This window comes from Apodemus sylvaticus, chromosome 19 (assembly GCF_947179515.1).
Source record: "Apodemus sylvaticus chromosome 19, mApoSyl1.1, whole genome shotgun sequence".
NCBI classification, from domain to species: domain Eukaryota; kingdom Metazoa; phylum Chordata; class Mammalia; order Rodentia; family Muridae; genus Apodemus; species Apodemus sylvaticus.
This window is the reverse complement of record NC_067490.1, coordinates 3,414,008-3,430,278: the sequence shown is the minus strand read 5'-3', so window position 1 is coordinate 3,430,278 and position 16,271 is coordinate 3,414,008. Positions and strand designations below refer to the sequence as shown.

General features: G+C 53.6%; 1 protein-coding gene and 1 non-coding gene across 5 annotated transcripts; both read left to right on the top strand.

Moving 5' to 3' along the window:
- The first annotated feature begins 26 nt into the window (after positions 1-26).
- Positions 27-15,790, top strand: Prrc2a (proline rich coiled-coil 2A). 4 transcript variants are annotated; one of them, XM_052163422.1, is made up of 31 exons: positions 28-201; positions 1,894-2,038; positions 2,553-2,730; positions 3,037-3,136; positions 3,223-3,295; positions 3,451-3,594; positions 3,760-3,911; positions 4,105-4,184; positions 4,334-4,476; positions 4,745-4,835; positions 4,939-5,149; positions 5,515-5,989; positions 6,347-6,537; positions 6,734-7,028; positions 7,358-7,568; positions 7,716-9,569; positions 10,060-10,328; positions 10,524-10,648; positions 10,873-11,002; positions 11,105-11,190; positions 11,376-11,609; positions 11,781-11,921; positions 12,024-12,095; positions 12,401-12,568; positions 13,975-14,063; positions 14,200-14,410; positions 14,583-14,681; positions 14,789-15,001; positions 15,125-15,219; positions 15,316-15,406; positions 15,503-15,790. In XM_052163422.1, exons 2-31 carry the CDS (start codon positions 1,957-1,959, stop codon positions 15,641-15,643), a joined length of 6,444 nt encoding a protein of 2,147 aa, XP_052019382.1. In that variant the 5' UTR covers positions 28-201; positions 1,894-1,956; the 3' UTR covers positions 15,644-15,790. The 4 variants fall into 4 exon arrangements, with proteins under 4 accessions (XP_052019383.1, XP_052019382.1, XP_052019381.1 ...); XM_052163421.1 differs by having other exon boundaries at positions 1,894-2,068; positions 13,978-14,063; positions 15,503-15,789; XM_052163420.1 differs by having other exon boundaries at positions 1,894-2,068; positions 15,503-15,789.
- Positions 2,239-2,374, top strand: LOC127670251 (small nucleolar RNA SNORA38). Its single transcript, XR_007974495.1, has one exon. It is a non-coding gene; the product is annotated as a small nucleolar RNA SNORA38 (small nucleolar RNA).
- Positions 15,791-16,271: the final 481 nt, after the last annotated feature.

Below are 16,271 nucleotides of genomic sequence, written 5' to 3'. Positions count from 1 at the left end.
GAGGGAGGCGGGAGGTGGGGGGTGCTCCCGGGGGCGGCGGTTGCCCGGATGGGCCGTTAGTCGGAGCCCAGCCGCGGAGTGAGCGAGGGAGACGGGAGGAGCCGAGCGCGGCGCCATCCGCCGCCATCCGCCCCCGCCCCGCCGCCATTCGCCCCGGGAAGCCTCTAAGCCCGGGTCCCGGACCCCCACGCACCCGGCCAGGTGAGTCTGGGCGAGCTGGGCGCTGACGCCTTTTCCGGCGCGGGGCGGCGGCGGCGGCGGCGGCGGGCCGGGGGAGAAGCTGCCATCAGCCGCCGCCATCTTGTCCTCCTGCCGCCGGTCTGCCCCTCCCCCTCGGCCTGCGCCGGCCGCTCCCAGACCGCTGTTATGGGCCGGGGCCCGGGGCCGACCGCAGCCCAGCAGCCGTCTCCTCAGGACACGACCGCGCTCCAGGCCGCGCTCCCGCTTGCGTCGCGCCCTCGGCCCTTCTCCCTCCGCCACCCGTAGAGCTTCCCTTTGAGGGTCTCGGTATCCCTGAGCCCTCCCTTCCACCCGGCGCTGCGGCGCCCGGTCTTTCTTGGTCTTTGCGTCGAGTCACTGCCGTTCTGGAGCCCTGCTTTCGCCCAGCATCTTTGCCTTTCTGCACTCCCCAAGCCTCCGCTCTCCCTTTTCCCCTGATAGCCCTGTCTCCTCCTTTTTCCTCTTTTCTTCCGCGCTCCCTTGACACTGCCCCCTTCTCAGCCTTCCTCCGCCGTTCCTGCTTCCCTCCCTGCTTTCTCGTTGACTCTCTTCATTAGTTTAAATCTGTCTGCTCTACGATTTTTTCTGCTTGTTCCCCTTTCCATGGTAGATTTCAGATTGGCTTCCTTAAGTGCCTATAGAGCAACCCCCATTTTCTTTTCTCTGGCTTGGGGTAAAGTTCTCTCCCCGATTTTGGCTTTCATCCTAGGCCTGCATGCTTTCTTGCTATCTTCCATCTCTGTCTTTCACACTGTTCCCACCCACAAATGAATGCCTGGTCACCCTAGTATGGAGTAAGATGTAGAGTTGGCCTGTCCGGGGAGTGAGCTGTTAGGGAAACAAACGACTGCTTATGAAGAGATTGGATTGAGGATAAAAGCTGTAGTTGCTTCTGGTTTTGGCCCTCTGTCTGGCCCATGGTTACAGGGTATTTTCGAGGTAACTCCATAATGCTGTGTTTTCCCTCAGTTTTACACATGGTCCACTAGTATTTTTTTTCCCTGGAAGCAGAATTGTTTCCAAGAGCCACAGTGGGGGCTAGTTAAGGACTAGATGGAATATTCTTTGTACAGGGATTTTGTTCGGCCTGGGAGTGTGTGGAGCCCCTGTTGTTTAGTAAGGCTTATTCTGGCAGCAGCTCCCGGTCTGGCAGAGCAAGCTCATAAAAGTCCTTCAGCTCCCAGCATACCTTCCTTCAAACCTCCCCAGATGGGACTTAAGACTGCTGGGAATGGAACCTGGGCCACAGGGCCCTGGGGTGTGATTAGGGAGCTGGTGTCTAATAGGTTGGCGGTCTGAAGTTCTCCTGCTTGCTCAGTGGATTTGTGTACCTCATTCTGGTTTTCTCTGGGGCTTTGATTTGGTTGTTCAATTTTATCATATATCTCTGAAATTATTTTGGAGGCTTGAAAGATGAGCTGCCATTTTTAAAGTGGTACAAAGGATAGAACGGGAAGATGCTAGGTTGTTACTAGGTTTTCTTTGTCGGGATATGTCAGGGACTGTGGCTATGGAAGCAGAGTAGATTGTGGTTGCTTTAGGAGACTGTAGTAGTTTATACAAGCTAGAGTGCCACATATCTGGTCCCTAAAGAGAATGCAGAGAGCTTCTAGGCTTTTGTCTGTGAAAGGGGCAGAACCTGAGCTGTCTATCTACTTACTGTCTGGCCCACAGGCACCGGCTCGTTTTGGGGGAGGTGCCTGCAGGACCCAACGTACTCAATGAGCTTCCAGCGCAATGTCCGATCGCTCGGGGCCGACTGCCAAGGGGAAGGATGGAAAGAAGTATTCCTCGCTCAACCTGTTTGATACGTATAAGGGCAAGTCCTTAGAGATCCAGAAACCCGCTGGTGAGGGTCCTGTAAAGAAGTTCCTGATATTTGCAGGCTGAGCATGTGTGGGGTATAAGCTTTAGAACTCTTCAACAAAGGCAACTAACAGAGCAGAGGAGTACTGGAGAGCTCTCAGTTTCATCTTCAGTGATGAAGGGGGTGTTGGGCTCTGGGTAAAGCACAGCTCTTCCTCCTACAAAGGCGTGTTTTTGGTTCCCTGTCCTTGGACACGTAAGAATTGGAGGCAAAGAAATGTGGTGGATTTTGAAAGGCCTGGGACCAGCTTGCCCACCCCGCAGGCTCAGGATCAACCATCCCACAGAGGAACGATGATTATGCTGTATCTCACCTTTCCCAGGAGAGCTTAGAGATTATTGAGCAAGGGAATGGTTTCTGAGAGAAGCCTATAGTGAAAAGGTAGTAGGATCGTCTACATGGGATCTGTGGGTGGGACACAGTTAGATGGTCTTTTTAACCCCTTTTCTCTTCACCTTTTCTTCAGTTGCCCCTCGACATGGCCTGCAGAGTCTCGGAAAAGTTGCCATTGCCCGGCGTATGCCACCCCCAGCCAACCTTCCAAGCCTGAAAGCCGAGAACAAAGGCAATGACCCCAATGTCTCACTAGTGCCGAAAGACGGAACAGGATGGGCAAGCAAACAGGAGCAGTCCGACCCCAAGAGGTAGACAGGCCTGTGGGATCTGAGAGTCTTTTAGCTTTAAATTCAGGAGTGTATTAAGGCACCGTCTGTTTCAGCCAGAGACAGAAGCACCTTCTGTACCTAGTTTGTTAGATGACAAAGAAATGAAACCTTAAACTTAGATGGAGAGAAAACAGGAAGGAACAGACAGAACCTGTGCGACAGTTATTTGTCCAAGTATTTGTAGATGGTAGTGCTAGGCTAGGGTCAGGCCCAGCTTTGAACAGTTAGAGAACTGAGGAAGTGACATCTCACACTCTGCATGACCTTTCCATCCTGCTACTCCAGTTCCGATGCCTCAACCGCTCAGCCGCCGGAATCGCAGCCACTGCCGGCTTCACAGACGCCTGCCTCCAACCAGCCGAAACGACCCCCAACAGTCCCCGAGGTGCCTGGAGAACTAGAGGGGTTGGAGGAGGAAGAACGACCCTAATTCTGCTCTCCTGGTGACTATTTGTTACTTTGCTTCCATAGAACACTCCTTCGGTTCCAAGCGGGGTAAAGTCCTGGGCACAAGCCAGTGTCACCCATGGAGCCCATGGAGATGGTGAGTGCAGGAGTGTTGGAGCCGACGGGAGGGGGGCAGCGGCCATGCGTGCTTCAGGAGAGAGCCTTCGTCTTGTGTCCAATCACCCAGGACTTCCACTTTCATGTACATGCTCAGAAAGTGAACCCGTTGGGTGTACACCCTCATTTCAACAGGTGGAAGGGCATCAAGCCTACTGTCGCGATTCTCTCGAGAGGAATTTCCGACCCTGCAGGCGGCTGGCGACCAGGACAAGGCTGCCAAGGAAAGGGAGTCTGCCGAACAGTCGTCTGGGCCCGGACCAAGCCTCCGCCCCCAAAGTGAGTGCTACCTTGTGTGAGTGCTTGCCTTGTAACCAGGATTGTACCTGTTCTGTGGACAAGCAGCGAGCTGTCCTACTTGCTGCCTTCCCCATCTTTTTGGTGCATCCACTTGGCCCAAATCAGTGGTAACTTTTCCTCCCTCTTTGCATTTCTAAACTACAGATTCTACAACTTGGAGGGACGGAGGTGGGCGTGGCCCTGATGAACTGGAGGGCCCGGACTCCAAACTTCATCATGGTCATGATCCCCGGGGTGGGCTGCAGCCTTCAGGCCCACCCCAGTTCCCTCCCTACCGCGGAATGATGCCGCCCTTTGTGAGTTTGGCTATGTTACTTGGAGTGGTGTGATGAAAGCCAGAGTGTTAAAAATTAGGGCTTCATCTTTGGAAGACACAGAAAGTAGGCCCCAATGAGATTGGGGGTGGGAGTGGGGGGAATGGGAGGATATGTTTAAAGGGCTGGCAGGATACTTATCCCTCTAAGCAGCTATTGTGGGGCCTTTTTGCAGATGTATCCCCCATATCTTCCATTCCCTCCGCCCTATGGACCCCAGGGGCCTTACAGATACCCGACTCCTGATGGGCCGAGGTGAGTAATCAAATTCTGGGTTTGTTTTGGGGGGGACAAGGTAAGACTATTTGGGAAGGTCTTTCTACTTAGGGGGTTCAGTTTTGTATGTGATTTCTGCTACATGCTCTACTTAACATTGCCCCTCCCCCCCATTTTCCAATACACAGCCGTTTTCCTCGTGTGGCGGGCCCCCGGGGCTCAGGGCCACCAATGCGCCTTGTAGAGCCTGTGGGTCGACCTTCTATTCTTAAAGAGGATAATCTCAAAGAGTTTGACCAGTTGGACCAGGAAAATGATGATGGTTGGGCAGGTGAATATGAATATTTGGGTCCTCAAATGTAAAATATGATGAAGAAATGATGGGTTGTGTGAGTGGAAGGCAGATGTGGAAGGGTAAAAGAGGGAATTATAAAAACCTTAGTGCTGCTAAGGAGTGGGGGTGACGGGAGGTGAGGATGGTCAGCATTGACTGTACCTGCAGTTGTAGGTCCAGACTGTTTGCTGCGTTCTGGGAAGCTAGTTGGGATTGGAGAACACATTGCTTTAGTTTACTTAATGTCCATTTTCTTTTACCTCAGGGGCCCATGAAGAGGTCGACTACACTGAAAAGCTCAAATTCAGCGATGAGGAAGATGGGCGAGATTCCGATGAGGAGGGAGCTGAGGGCCAGTGAGTTAGGGCACAGAGGAGGGAGGCTCTGGTTTTCTTGTGGTGTAATAGCCTCATAGAAGGTTGGTTACAGCAGGTTAGTTATACTGTGATCTGCCCACAGCAAGGATTCCCAGTCAGCTGCTGCTGAGGAGCCCGAGACAGAGGGCAAAAAGGGCACCTCTCCTGGCAGCGAATTGCCCCCTCCCAAGACAGCCTGGACAGAGAACTCTCGGCCTTCAGAGACAGAGCCAGCTCCTCCTACCCCAAAGCCTCCCCCGCCACCACCTCACCGGGGGCCTGTTGGGAACTGGGGGCCCCCTGGGGACTACCCAGTGAGTATCTACAATTTGGGGTAGAGTTGGGTCAGTTGTGGGGGACATCAACTGAATAATTGCCAATAATGACAAGAAGCTAGGCAGGGCTAGGGTTGTATCTGAGAAAAGTTTGGGGGCCTTTGCTTCTAGGGGAGTTGCAGAGATGAGTTAGGATTCTGGGAAGGAGGGCCTGCATGATTAGGTTTCTAAAGTAAAAAAGGAACAGAGATGAGGGTGAGGAATTTGTCTCCACCCCAGAGACCATTAATTCCAAGGCCTGGTTCTTTTATCCTGTAGCTGTAGACAGTTGTTTGATCTTTGAAAGAGGTGGTAGAAGGTAGAGTGACTGACATGCCTGGCCTGCTGGGTTTGCCCATTGCCAGGATCGAGGGGGTCCTCCCTGCAAACCCCCAGCACCTGAAGATGAGGATGAGGCATGGCGGCAGCGTCGGAAGCAATCTTCCTCAGAGATCTCCCTGGCCGTGGAACGGGCCCGAAGGCGCAGAGAAGAGGAAGAGCGACGCATGCAGGAGGAGCGCCGGGCGGCCTGTGCTGAGAAACTTAAGCGTCTTGATGAAAAGTTTGGGGCACCTGACAAGCGGCTCAAGGCAGAGCCTGCAGCCCCACCTGTCACCCCTCCTGCCCCTGCTCTACCACCAGTAGCCCCCAAAGAAATCCCTACACCTCCAGCTCTGCCACCAACACCAACCCCAACACCTGAGAAAGAACCTGAAGAGCCAGCACAAGTCCCTCCTGTGCAGTCCGCCCCCAGTCCAGGTGTGGCTCCAGTTCCCACTCTAGTGAGTGGGGGTGGCACTGCCAGCAGCACCAGCAGTGGTAGCTTCGAAGCCAGCCCAGGTATGAAGAAAGAAATAGGGCCTACCGGGTGTCAAGTCTGCTAGGCTTAGGGGATACCAGATAGTAAAGATGGGTGCCAGTGGGAGAGAGTGATTTTACTTTATTGAAGTGTGGGTGGCATGCAGGATATGTGGGAGGAGAATCCAAGCATCTTATAGAACAGAACTCTTCTGTTTCCTGTTGTGTTTTCTGGTAGTATCACAGGAGCACTTGAGGCTTGAAAGTATTTTTATGGCTCTTAAACAGGCTGAGCACTTGTATAGTTGGTATTTTGTTGAATACTTACTTAACTGGGGGTGAAATTTCTGGGATATTTGACTGTTGTAATGGACCAAGTCACTCTGTTCTTTCATGCAGTGGAACCCCAACTGCCTTCAAAAGAGGGTCCTGAACCACCAGAAGAGGTTCCTCCACCTACCACACCCCCAGCCCCAAAGGTGGAACCCAAGGGTGATGGGGTTGGTCCTGCTCGCCAGCCCCCCAGTCAGGGCTTAGGCTACCCCAAATACCAGAAGTCATTGCCACCTCGCTTCCAGCGGCAGCAACAGGTGAGGCCAAGTTCTTTCCACTTTGGGGCTGTTTCTGGCTCTTCACAATCCTTCCATGTGTTGTCTTCAGGACTGGGTTTGTCTTTGTTGTAGCCCACTTCCTTCTTCGCCATATCTTTGTCATGTTATTGCCTTAACTTTCTCTGTACTTGGGTGTAGGCTATGGTAACCTTTCATTCTGTCTCATTCCTTACAGGAGCAGCTCCTGAAGCAGCAGCAGCAGCAGTGGCAGCAGCAGCAACAAGGCACTGCCCCTCCTGCCCCAGTGCCCCCATCACCACCACAGCCTGTGACTCTGGGAGCTGTACCTGCCCCACAGGCACCGCCCCCACCTCCCAAAGCCCTGTACCCAGGTGCTCTGGGCCGGCCCCCACCTATGCCTCCAATGAACTTTGACCCCCGCTGGATGATGATTCCTCCTTATGTGGACCCTCGGCTTCTCCAGGGCCGGCCCCCTTTGGACTTCTACCCTCCTAGTGTGCACCCCTCTGGTACGTACGGGTCCATGGGAGTGCTGGTGACCTCCTTAGTCCCCGGAGGGAATACTGCCTTCATATGACAGCTAGGAAACATGGTGTTCTAGCTGCTTAGCACTTCTGGGGTCTTGTGAGAACAGGCTTGGGGAAGAGGTAGTGCTCCTTCGTTGGGCACAATTTATTTGTGGGGCTTGATTACTTCATAGGAAAGCTGAGTAGTTGACTTGTTTTCATGAGAAAGGCAGAAAGCCCTCACAGAACAGGAGCTGCAGATGATGCTTGCTTTAACAGAGGTGCTTTTGGCGTCGAAGGCCTTTGACAGCGTGACATCTTTGTTTTCATAGGCCTGGTTCCCCGGGAACGCTCAGACAGTGGGGGCTCAAGCTCAGAGCCATTTGAACGTCACGCACCCCCGTTGTTGCGGGAACGGGGCACCCCACCAGTGGACCCCAAGTTGGCCTGGGTAGGAGATGTCTTTACCACCACACCCACTGATCCTCGTCCTCTTACCTCACCACTGCGCCAGGCAGCAGATGAGGAGGAGAAGAGTCTGAGGTGAGTTGCTAGGGAGAACTGGGCAGGCCTGAGCAGTGTGGAGTGTCTGAGGTGATAGGGTGCACGTGGGCAGAGTGTCTAGATCCTAACCCTCATCTGCTTGTGTTCATCCTCCTCATAACAAACTTCTCTTCTGTTTCTCTTCAGGAGCGAGACTCCTCCGGTACCTCCCCCCCCACCTTATCTGGCTAATTATCCAGGTTTTCCAGAGAATGGAACTCCTGGGCCCCCAATCTCAAGATTCCCTCTGGAGGAATCAGCTCCCGCAGGATCCCGTCCACTACCCTGGCCTCCAGGCAATGATGAAGCTGCCAAGATGCAAGCTCCACCCCCTAAGAAGGAGCCCCCCAAGGAGGAACCGCCACAGCTGTCTGGGCCAGAAGCAGGCAGAAAGCCTGCCCGTGGAGTTGGAGGTGGAGGTCAAGGCCCACCGCCACCACGCAGAGAGAATCGCACTGAGACTCGCTGGGGCCCCCGACCAGGCAGTTGTCGGCGTGGAATCCCTGCAGAGGAGCCAGGTGTCCCTCCTCGCCGAGCTGGGCCTATAAAGAAGCCACCACCACCTGTAAAAGTAGACGAGCTGCCTCCTAAGTCCCTAGAACAGGGGGATGAGACCCCCAAGGTCCCAAAGCCAGATGCACTCAAGACAGCTAAGGGCAAGGTGGGCCCCAAAGAGACCCCACCGGGTGGGAACCTGTCTCCTGCACCTAGGCTTCGGAGGGACTATTCCTATGAAAGAGTAGGCCCAACATCTTGTCGCGGTCGGGGCAGAGGCGAGTATTTTGCCAGAGGAAGGGGTTTCCGGGGGACCTATGGGGGCCGGGGTCGAGGAGCCCGGAGCCGTGAATTCCGAAGTTACCGAGAGTTCCGAGGAGACGATGGGCGTGGGGGTGGTGCAGGGGGAACAAACCACCCTTCTGCTCCCCGAGGCCGCACTGCCAGTGAGACACGAAGTGAGGGTTCAGAGTATGAAGAAATCCCCAAGAGACGCCGCCAGCGTGGCTCTGAAACAGGCAGTGAGACTCACGAGAGCGACCTGGCCCCCTCTGACAAGGAAGCCCCTCCACCCAAAGAGGGGGTGCATGCTCAGGTTCCTCTTGCCCCACTTCAGCCAGGAGCTCCTCCATCACCAGCCCCAGCCCGATTCTCCACTGCCCGAGGTGGTCGTGTCTTCACTCCCAGAGGAGTGCCATCTCGCCGTGGCCGAGGTGGGGGGAGGCCCCCTCCTGTTTGCTCTGGCTGGAGCCCTCCAGCCAAGTCCCTGGTTCCAAAGAAACCGCCAACAGGTCCTTTGCCCCCAAGTAAGGAGCCTTTGAAAGAGAAGCTGATCTCAGGGCCTCTGTCTCCCATGTCTCGAGCTGGCAACATGGGTGTGGGCATGGAAGACGGGGAGCGACCCCGACGGAGGCGACATGGCAGGGCCCAGCAGCAGGACAAACCACCTCGTTTTCGAAGGCTGAAACAAGAACGTGAAAACGCTGCCAGAGGAGCTGATGGCAAGCCCCCTCCCCTAGCCCTTCCAGCCTCTACCCCTGGACCTGAGGAGACACTAGCAACAGTCACAGTTCCCCCACCCCCTCGCCGCACAGCTGCTAAGTCTCCTGATCTGTCAAACCAGAACTCGGACCAAGCTAATGAGGAATGGGAGACTGCATCAGAGAGCAGCGACTTTGCCAGTGAGCGCCGTGGTGACAAGGAGACTCCCCCAGCAGCACTTATGACCTCTAAAGCTGTGGGGACTCCTGGGGGCAATGCAGGTGGGTCTGGACCAGGCATTTCAACCCTGTCTCGTGGAGACCTGAGCCAACGAGCCAAGGATTTGAGCAAGAGGAGTTTCTCGAGTCAGCGGCCAGGCATGGATCGTCAAAACCGACGCCCAGGCACTGGGGGCAAGACTGGCAGTGGTGGTGGCAGTAGTGGAGGTGGTGGTGCAGGCCCTGGGGGACGGACCGGCCCAGGACGAGGGGATAAGAGGAGCTGGCCCTCTCCCAAGAACCGAAGGTGGGTAAGGGTAGATGGCTAAGTATTCTTATGGTTGCTGGGTTGAGCTTTATAAGTCAGGTATCAGGAATCAGGAAGACACCATAGATCTTCCATCTTGGCAGTTAGCTAAAGAGTTGGCAGTCCCCAAGCATGCCTTGTGATTTTCTCAGCACAACTTTGTAAACAGAAAACTTGGAAAGGGTTTTATCAAGGGACAGGATAGGATGCTAGTGGAGAAGTTAGAAAGTAGAGGCTTAAGCCGGGCGGTGATGGCGCATGCCTGTAATCCCAGCACTCTGGGAGGCAGAGGCAGGTGGATTTCTGAGTTCAAGGCCAGCCTGGTCTACAGAGTGAGTTCCAGGACAGCCAGGGCTACACAGAGAAACTCTGTCTCCAAAAAACCAAATCCAAAAACAAAAAACAACAACAAAAAAAAGTAGAGGCTTGACCTATAGGGGGCAGAGTCAGAGTTTAGTGAGCCTTGGAGCTGATGCTCTGTTTTCTCCAGCCGTCCTCCTGAGGAGCGACCTGCTGGACTCCCTTTGCCTCCGCCACCCCCCAGCAGTTCTGCTGTCTTCCGCCTGGACCAAGTTATCCATAGCAACCCTGCTGGCATCCAACAGGCTCTGGCCCAACTTAGCAGCCGCCAAGGAAATGTAACTGCACCAGGGGGGCACCCAAGGCCTAAGCCTGGGCCTCCCCAAGCCCCTCAGGGCTCCTCCCCTCGGCCCCCAACCCGTTATGACCCCCCGAGGGCCAGCAACGCCATCAGTTCTGGTAAGCTGGAGGCAAGTGGGTGGGAATGACTCCATCCCCAGAGGTCAGGTGCTGGAGTGGGGAGCAGAAGTTTGTCACGGGGCCCCTGCTTTTGGGTTCTGCAGAACTGGAAGGACTGGGAGGTGGAGTTGGGAGAGCAGGCTAGGGTCAGTGGTAGAATGAGGTAGATGCTGACAGTTTTCCCCTTTTCCCCAGACCCCCACTTCGAGGAGCCAGGGCCGAGGGGGGTGGGCGGGACTCCCCGGGACTCTGCCGGGGTTAATCCCTTCCCCCCGAAACGGCGGGAGCGGCCTCCCCGAAAACCGGAGCTGCTGCAGGAGGTGAGGGATGGGGCTGGAGACTGGGCCTCATTGCACTCCCACCTTTGAAGGTTCTTGGTTATGCTTTCTGTATGCTTTTTACATTCTGTTCGCTCGCTCTCACCCCAGACTCTCATTAGCGATCACCACTTGTCTCCCATGTATCTGTCTCCCCTGCTGCTGCTGCTTCTCAGTCTCCTCCCTGCTTATTTGTATTTTGCCCTTCTGGGTTTTCTCCTCTTCAGGAAACTGTGCCAGCTTCTCATAGCTCTGGATTCTTGGGCTCTAAGCCTGAGGTCCCAGGCCCTCAGGAAGAGTCCAGAGATTCAGGCACAGAAGCCCTGACTCCCCACATCTGGAATCGTTTACATACTGGTGAGTGAAACTGCTGGAGGGGAGATTGGCATGGGGCTAGGTGTTGTGAGGTGGGTCTTAAGTTTTCTCACTGCCTGCCTCGTGGTTGGTGTTCTCCTCCAGCCACAAGTCGAAAGAGTTTCCAGCCTGGCTCCATAGAGCCCTGGATGGAGCCCCTGAGTCCCTTTGAGGATGTGGCAGGCACAGAGGTAAGGAGACGCTAGGAAAGGGGTGGCAGTAAACTTACTGAGTGTTGGTCACAGTTCTGCACCTGTTCTGAATAGACACATATCTTGGAGCTGTTCTTACTGTTGTCTCCTTAACTCAGTTGGAGTGTGACACCTCTCTGGTATCGGTCGGGGGTGTTTTACCTAGCTCCTTCTCCACTCCACAGATGAGTCAGTCTGACAGTGGGGTGGACCTGAGTGGAGATTCTCAGGTGTCATCAGGTCCCTGCAGTCAGCGAAGTTCCCCTGATGGAGGACTTAAGGGGTCAGCAGAGGGACCCCCCAAGCGACCTGGAGGACCCTCACCCCTGAATGCTGTACCTGGTGAGAGTGCATCTGGCTCTGAACCTTCTGAACCTCCTAGGAGACGGCCCCCTGCCTCCCATGAGGGGGAAGGAAAGGTGAGCAAGGGTGGCTGTGGACGAGGGATGTCTGCAGGGCCCTGCCTCGCTCCTCCCTGTGTTTTAACTGCTTTTTCTTTGCCAGTGGGCTTTGCTTTTTTTTTTTTTTTTTTTTTTTTTTTTTTGGTTTGTTTCTCTGTCACCCAAATAACACTTCGTTTCCCAATCTAGGAACTACCCCGGGAGCAGCCTCTGCCCCCTGGTCCCATAGGCACAGAACGGTCACAGCGCACAGACCGAGGCCCAGAGCCAGGCCCTCTCCGACCAGCCCACCGACCGGGCTCTCAAGTTGAGTTTGGCACTACCAACAAGGTCTGAATGGGCTCCATGTGCACATGTCCTCAATTGGGTATGAGATGATTACAAGTGGGATGGGAGTTTGAATTCCATTATAATCTTCCCTATACATTACAGGACTCAGACTTGTGCCTAGTGGTGGGAGACACTTTAAAAGGAGAGAAGGAGTTGGCAGCATCAGCCACAGAGGTAGGTGGGAAGCCCATGAGTTTTAATGCCAGTAAGTCAGAGTAATGAGCATCTAGGGCCGCGGGCTTCACCTTCCCAACGCTGCTGCTGCCTTAGTGCAGCTCCTCATGCTGGGTAACCCCAGCCCTGAAATTATTTAATTGCTGCTTGATAACTCATTCTGCTGCCGTTATGAATTGTAGTGTAAATATCTGATATGGGACCCCTGTGATGATTGGTTCAACCCTCAGGGGTGTGACCAACACATTGAGAACCACTGGTGTAGAATGTAAGCATTCCATTTTGACAAGGCTTCTTTTGCTCAGGCCGTTCCCATATCCAGAGACTGGGAGCTGCTCCCTAGTGCTTCTGCTCCAGCTGAGCCACAGTCCAAGAGCCTGGGTTCTGGGCAGTGTGGTCCAGAGCCCAGCCCTTCAGCTCAGCGTCTGTACCCTGAGGTCTTCTATGGCAGCCCTGGACCTCCTAATTCCCAAGTAAGCTCTATTATTAATCATAAGCCCCCTTTCTGCCTTTTCTTTAGACCAGGCTGGCCTTGAACTCCGAAATCCTCCTGCCTCTGCCTCCTAAATGCTGGGATTGAAGGCGTGCGCCACCAGTGCCTGGCTGGATAATGCTTGCTTGCTTGCTTGCTTCCTTCCTTCCTTCCTTCCTCCTTATTTTTTTTTTAAATGTTTTTAATTTGTGCATGTGCCCCATACACTGCAAGCAGAGTTCAGAGGACAACTCTGCAGTCCTCCACCTCTACATGGATGGGTTACAGGTGACCAAGTGCCAGTAGCAGTGCCTTTACCTGTTGTGCTCTCTCACCTGCCCTGGAGTTGGTTAATTTATAAAACATTCCATTGTATTCCGTTTTTCTTTTTCCACCAATGAGGATGAGTGGTTTGTTCTCCCCATCCCGCAAGAAGTTTTTATTTCATGTGCAGTTTTGCCTGCATGTGTCTGCACCACGTGTGTATAGTGCCCTTGGAACTACACAGGTGGTTATAGACCACCATGTGGATGGTAAAGATAGACAGGGTCTTCTGGGAGAACAGCCAGTGTACCTACTTAACCACTGGGAGATTTCTTTATTTTTGTTGTTGTTAAAGATTTGTTTTATATGAGTATACTGTAGCTGTCTTCAGACACACCAGAAGAGGGCATCAGATCTCATTATAGATGGTTGTGAGCCATCATGTGGTTCCTGGGATTTGAACTCAGGACCTTTGGAAGAGTAGTCAAGTGCTCTTAACCCCTGAGCCATCTCTCCAGCCTGATATTTCTCTATTTTTATTTATTTTAATTGCGTATATTCAGTGTGTTGGTACACATGACTGCTGATGCTCATGGAGGCCAGAGGTGTCCAGTCTCCCTGGAGCTAGCAGTAGATGGCTGTAGGCCTGGAGAAAGTAGTGCCTGTTCTTAACTGCTGAGTCATCTCTCCAGCCCCCATCCATGCCCAGTTCTCATTTTATTTTGAGACAGTATTTCGCCAAGTTAATCAGATTGGCCTTGAACTTACTCTTTAGTATAGACCGTCCTTGAACTTGATGGTTGCTGCCTTTGACTTGTCTTCCTAGGAACTGAGGCCCCACCAGGCTCCTTTCTCACTTGTATTGTGTTCAGGCCCTTGGTCTGTAGGATGGTGCTGCCCACTGGTGGGTGCTCTTCCCTTGGTTAATAACTCTACTCCTAAAGCATCCAAACACCTATGTGTAGTCACCTATGTGTTTCTCAACCCAGTTGACAGCCAAGATTACCCACCACACTGCACTAGAGGACAGACTTGGGCTCACCTGCCAGTCAAGCCCTCTACCCCTGTGCTTATACAGATCCAGCCCAAATTAGCTTCTCTTGAACAAAGGCACTGGATCTGCCCTGTCTTGCTTTTCTCCAGCAGGTCTCTGGGGGTGCACCCATCGACTCTCAGTTACATCCCAACAGTGGAGGCTTCCGTCCTGGGACACCCTCATTGCACCAGTACAGGTAAAACTAGATTGTCTGCAGACTTACAAAGGGATTACAAAGAGATAGATTGCAGGGGAGAGGATACCAAAGAATAGTGGATTAAGGTATCACTCAAGCTAAGGAGTAACACCTCTCCTCCCCCAATTCTTTTCAGGTCACAGCCTCTGTATCTGCCCCCAGGTCCAGCACCTCCTTCGGCACTACTCTCTGGGGTAGCTCTCAAGGGCCAGTTTCTGGATTTCTCAGCACTGCAAGCCACAGAGCTGGGGAAGTTGCCTGCTGGGGGAGTTCTCTACCCTCCACCATCCTTCCTCTACTCTGCAGCTTTCTGCCCCAGCCCTTTGCCTGATCCACCCTTGCTTCAGGTATGAGGTGGGCAGCTGTTAGGGCAGCAGAGAGGATGTTCTTGGGGGACTTGACCTGTTTGGTTTCTCACTCTGTTGCCCAGGAGAGCCTGGAAAACATCATGTAGTTCAGATTACAAATCTGAGCCATCACACACACCTGAAAATTGACCTTTTCCCCATTTTCCGACAGGTACGCCAGGATCTGCCGTCCCCTTCAGATTTTTACTCTACTCCTCTGCAGCCTGGTGGCCAGAGTGGCTTTCTTCCTTCGGGGGCCCCTGCTCAGCAGGTGTCTTTGATCTTCCCACTTACCTTCATTTTCTGCCTCTGGCTTAGTTTGGATTTTCCCACTTGCCTTCCTGTCCTAATGGGCTCACTGGGGATTTCTTGTTGTAGATGCTTCTACCTGTGGTAGACTCACAGCTGCCAGTGGTGAACTTTGGCTCCCTGCCACCAGCGCCACCTCCTGCCCCACCTCCTCTTTCTCTGTTACCCGTGGGTCCTGCTCTCCAGCCCCCCAACCTAGCTGTGCGGCCCCCACCTGCTCCTGCTGCTCGGGTCTTACCTTCACCTGCCAGGCCCTTTCCCCCTAGCTTGGGGAGAGCAGAGGTAAGGTGTAAGGTTCAGTATTTCAAGTTTTTGAAGGATGGCAAGGTGGGAGTCTACGGGTCCAAAGGGGAAAAAGGGTAAATGGTTCAGGAAGTTTATAGTATAAATTATGTTTCTTTCCAGCTGCACCCAGTAGAACTAAAGCCTTTCCAGGATTACCGAAAGCTGAGCAGCAACCTTGGGGGTCCTGGATCATCACGGACTCCCCCATCTGGAAGGTAAACAGGAATGGGATATAGGCTCTGCATCCCCAGGGATTTTCTTTGAAACCTGGGCAGGTGTTGAGTTTACCTTGACCACCTTTCCTCCCTTAGGCCCTTCTCTGGTCTCAATTCCCGTCTCAAGGCCCCACCTTCCACCTACAGTGGAGTATTCCGAACTCAGCGCATTGACCTCTACCAGCAGGTGAAAGGGAAAACCAGTGACCCCAGCCTAGGTTCAGGTCCCCTCCGAGCTCCTGTCGGATTGCTGACTTACTCTTCTATGTGCACCTATCCTCAGGCTTCCCCACCAGATGCCCTGCGCTGGATGCCGAAGCCTTGGGAGCGGGCAGGGCCACCTTCTCGAGAAGGGCCTCCCCGAAGAGCAGAGGAGCCTGGGTCCCGGGGGGAGAAGGAGCCTGGATTGCCCCCACCCCGCTGAGGGAGTTCCCCTTGACCCCCATCCCCGGGGCTTGTATATAGATTATAAATATATAAGGGGGAAAGGGGTGGGTGGGGAGGGGTTGTGGGTCTGGAGTCTCACTTCCCCTCTTCTCTTCCCCTAGTCCCCTATCCCTGGGGCCGTTTGTTAAAAAAGAATAATAAAAGAATTTAAAAAAAAAGGGGGGAAAGTCATGGGCGTGTGTGTGTGTGTAAGGGGGGGGGATTAGCTGTAATAATTGGTTACTCATTAATTGCTTCAGGGTTCCAGAATTAAGATTTTGGATGAAGTCAGTGGAGACCTGTCTTAGGGTTTCTATTGCAATGACCAAGTCAACTTTTTTTTTTTTTTTTTTTTCCATACAGGATTTCTCTGTGTAGCCCTGGCTGTCCTGGAACTCACTCTGTAGACCAGGCTGGCCTCGAATTCAGAAATCTGCCTGCCTCTGCCTCCCAGAGTGCTGGGATTACAGGCGTGTGCTGCCACCGCCCGGCTCTAAGTCAACTCTTAAGTGACACTTCCTCCAACAAGGCCATACCTCTTAATGTGACTCCATATGAGCCTATGGGGGCCATTTTCATTCAAACCACCACATTCCACTCCCTGGCCCCCATAGGCCAACTTCAAA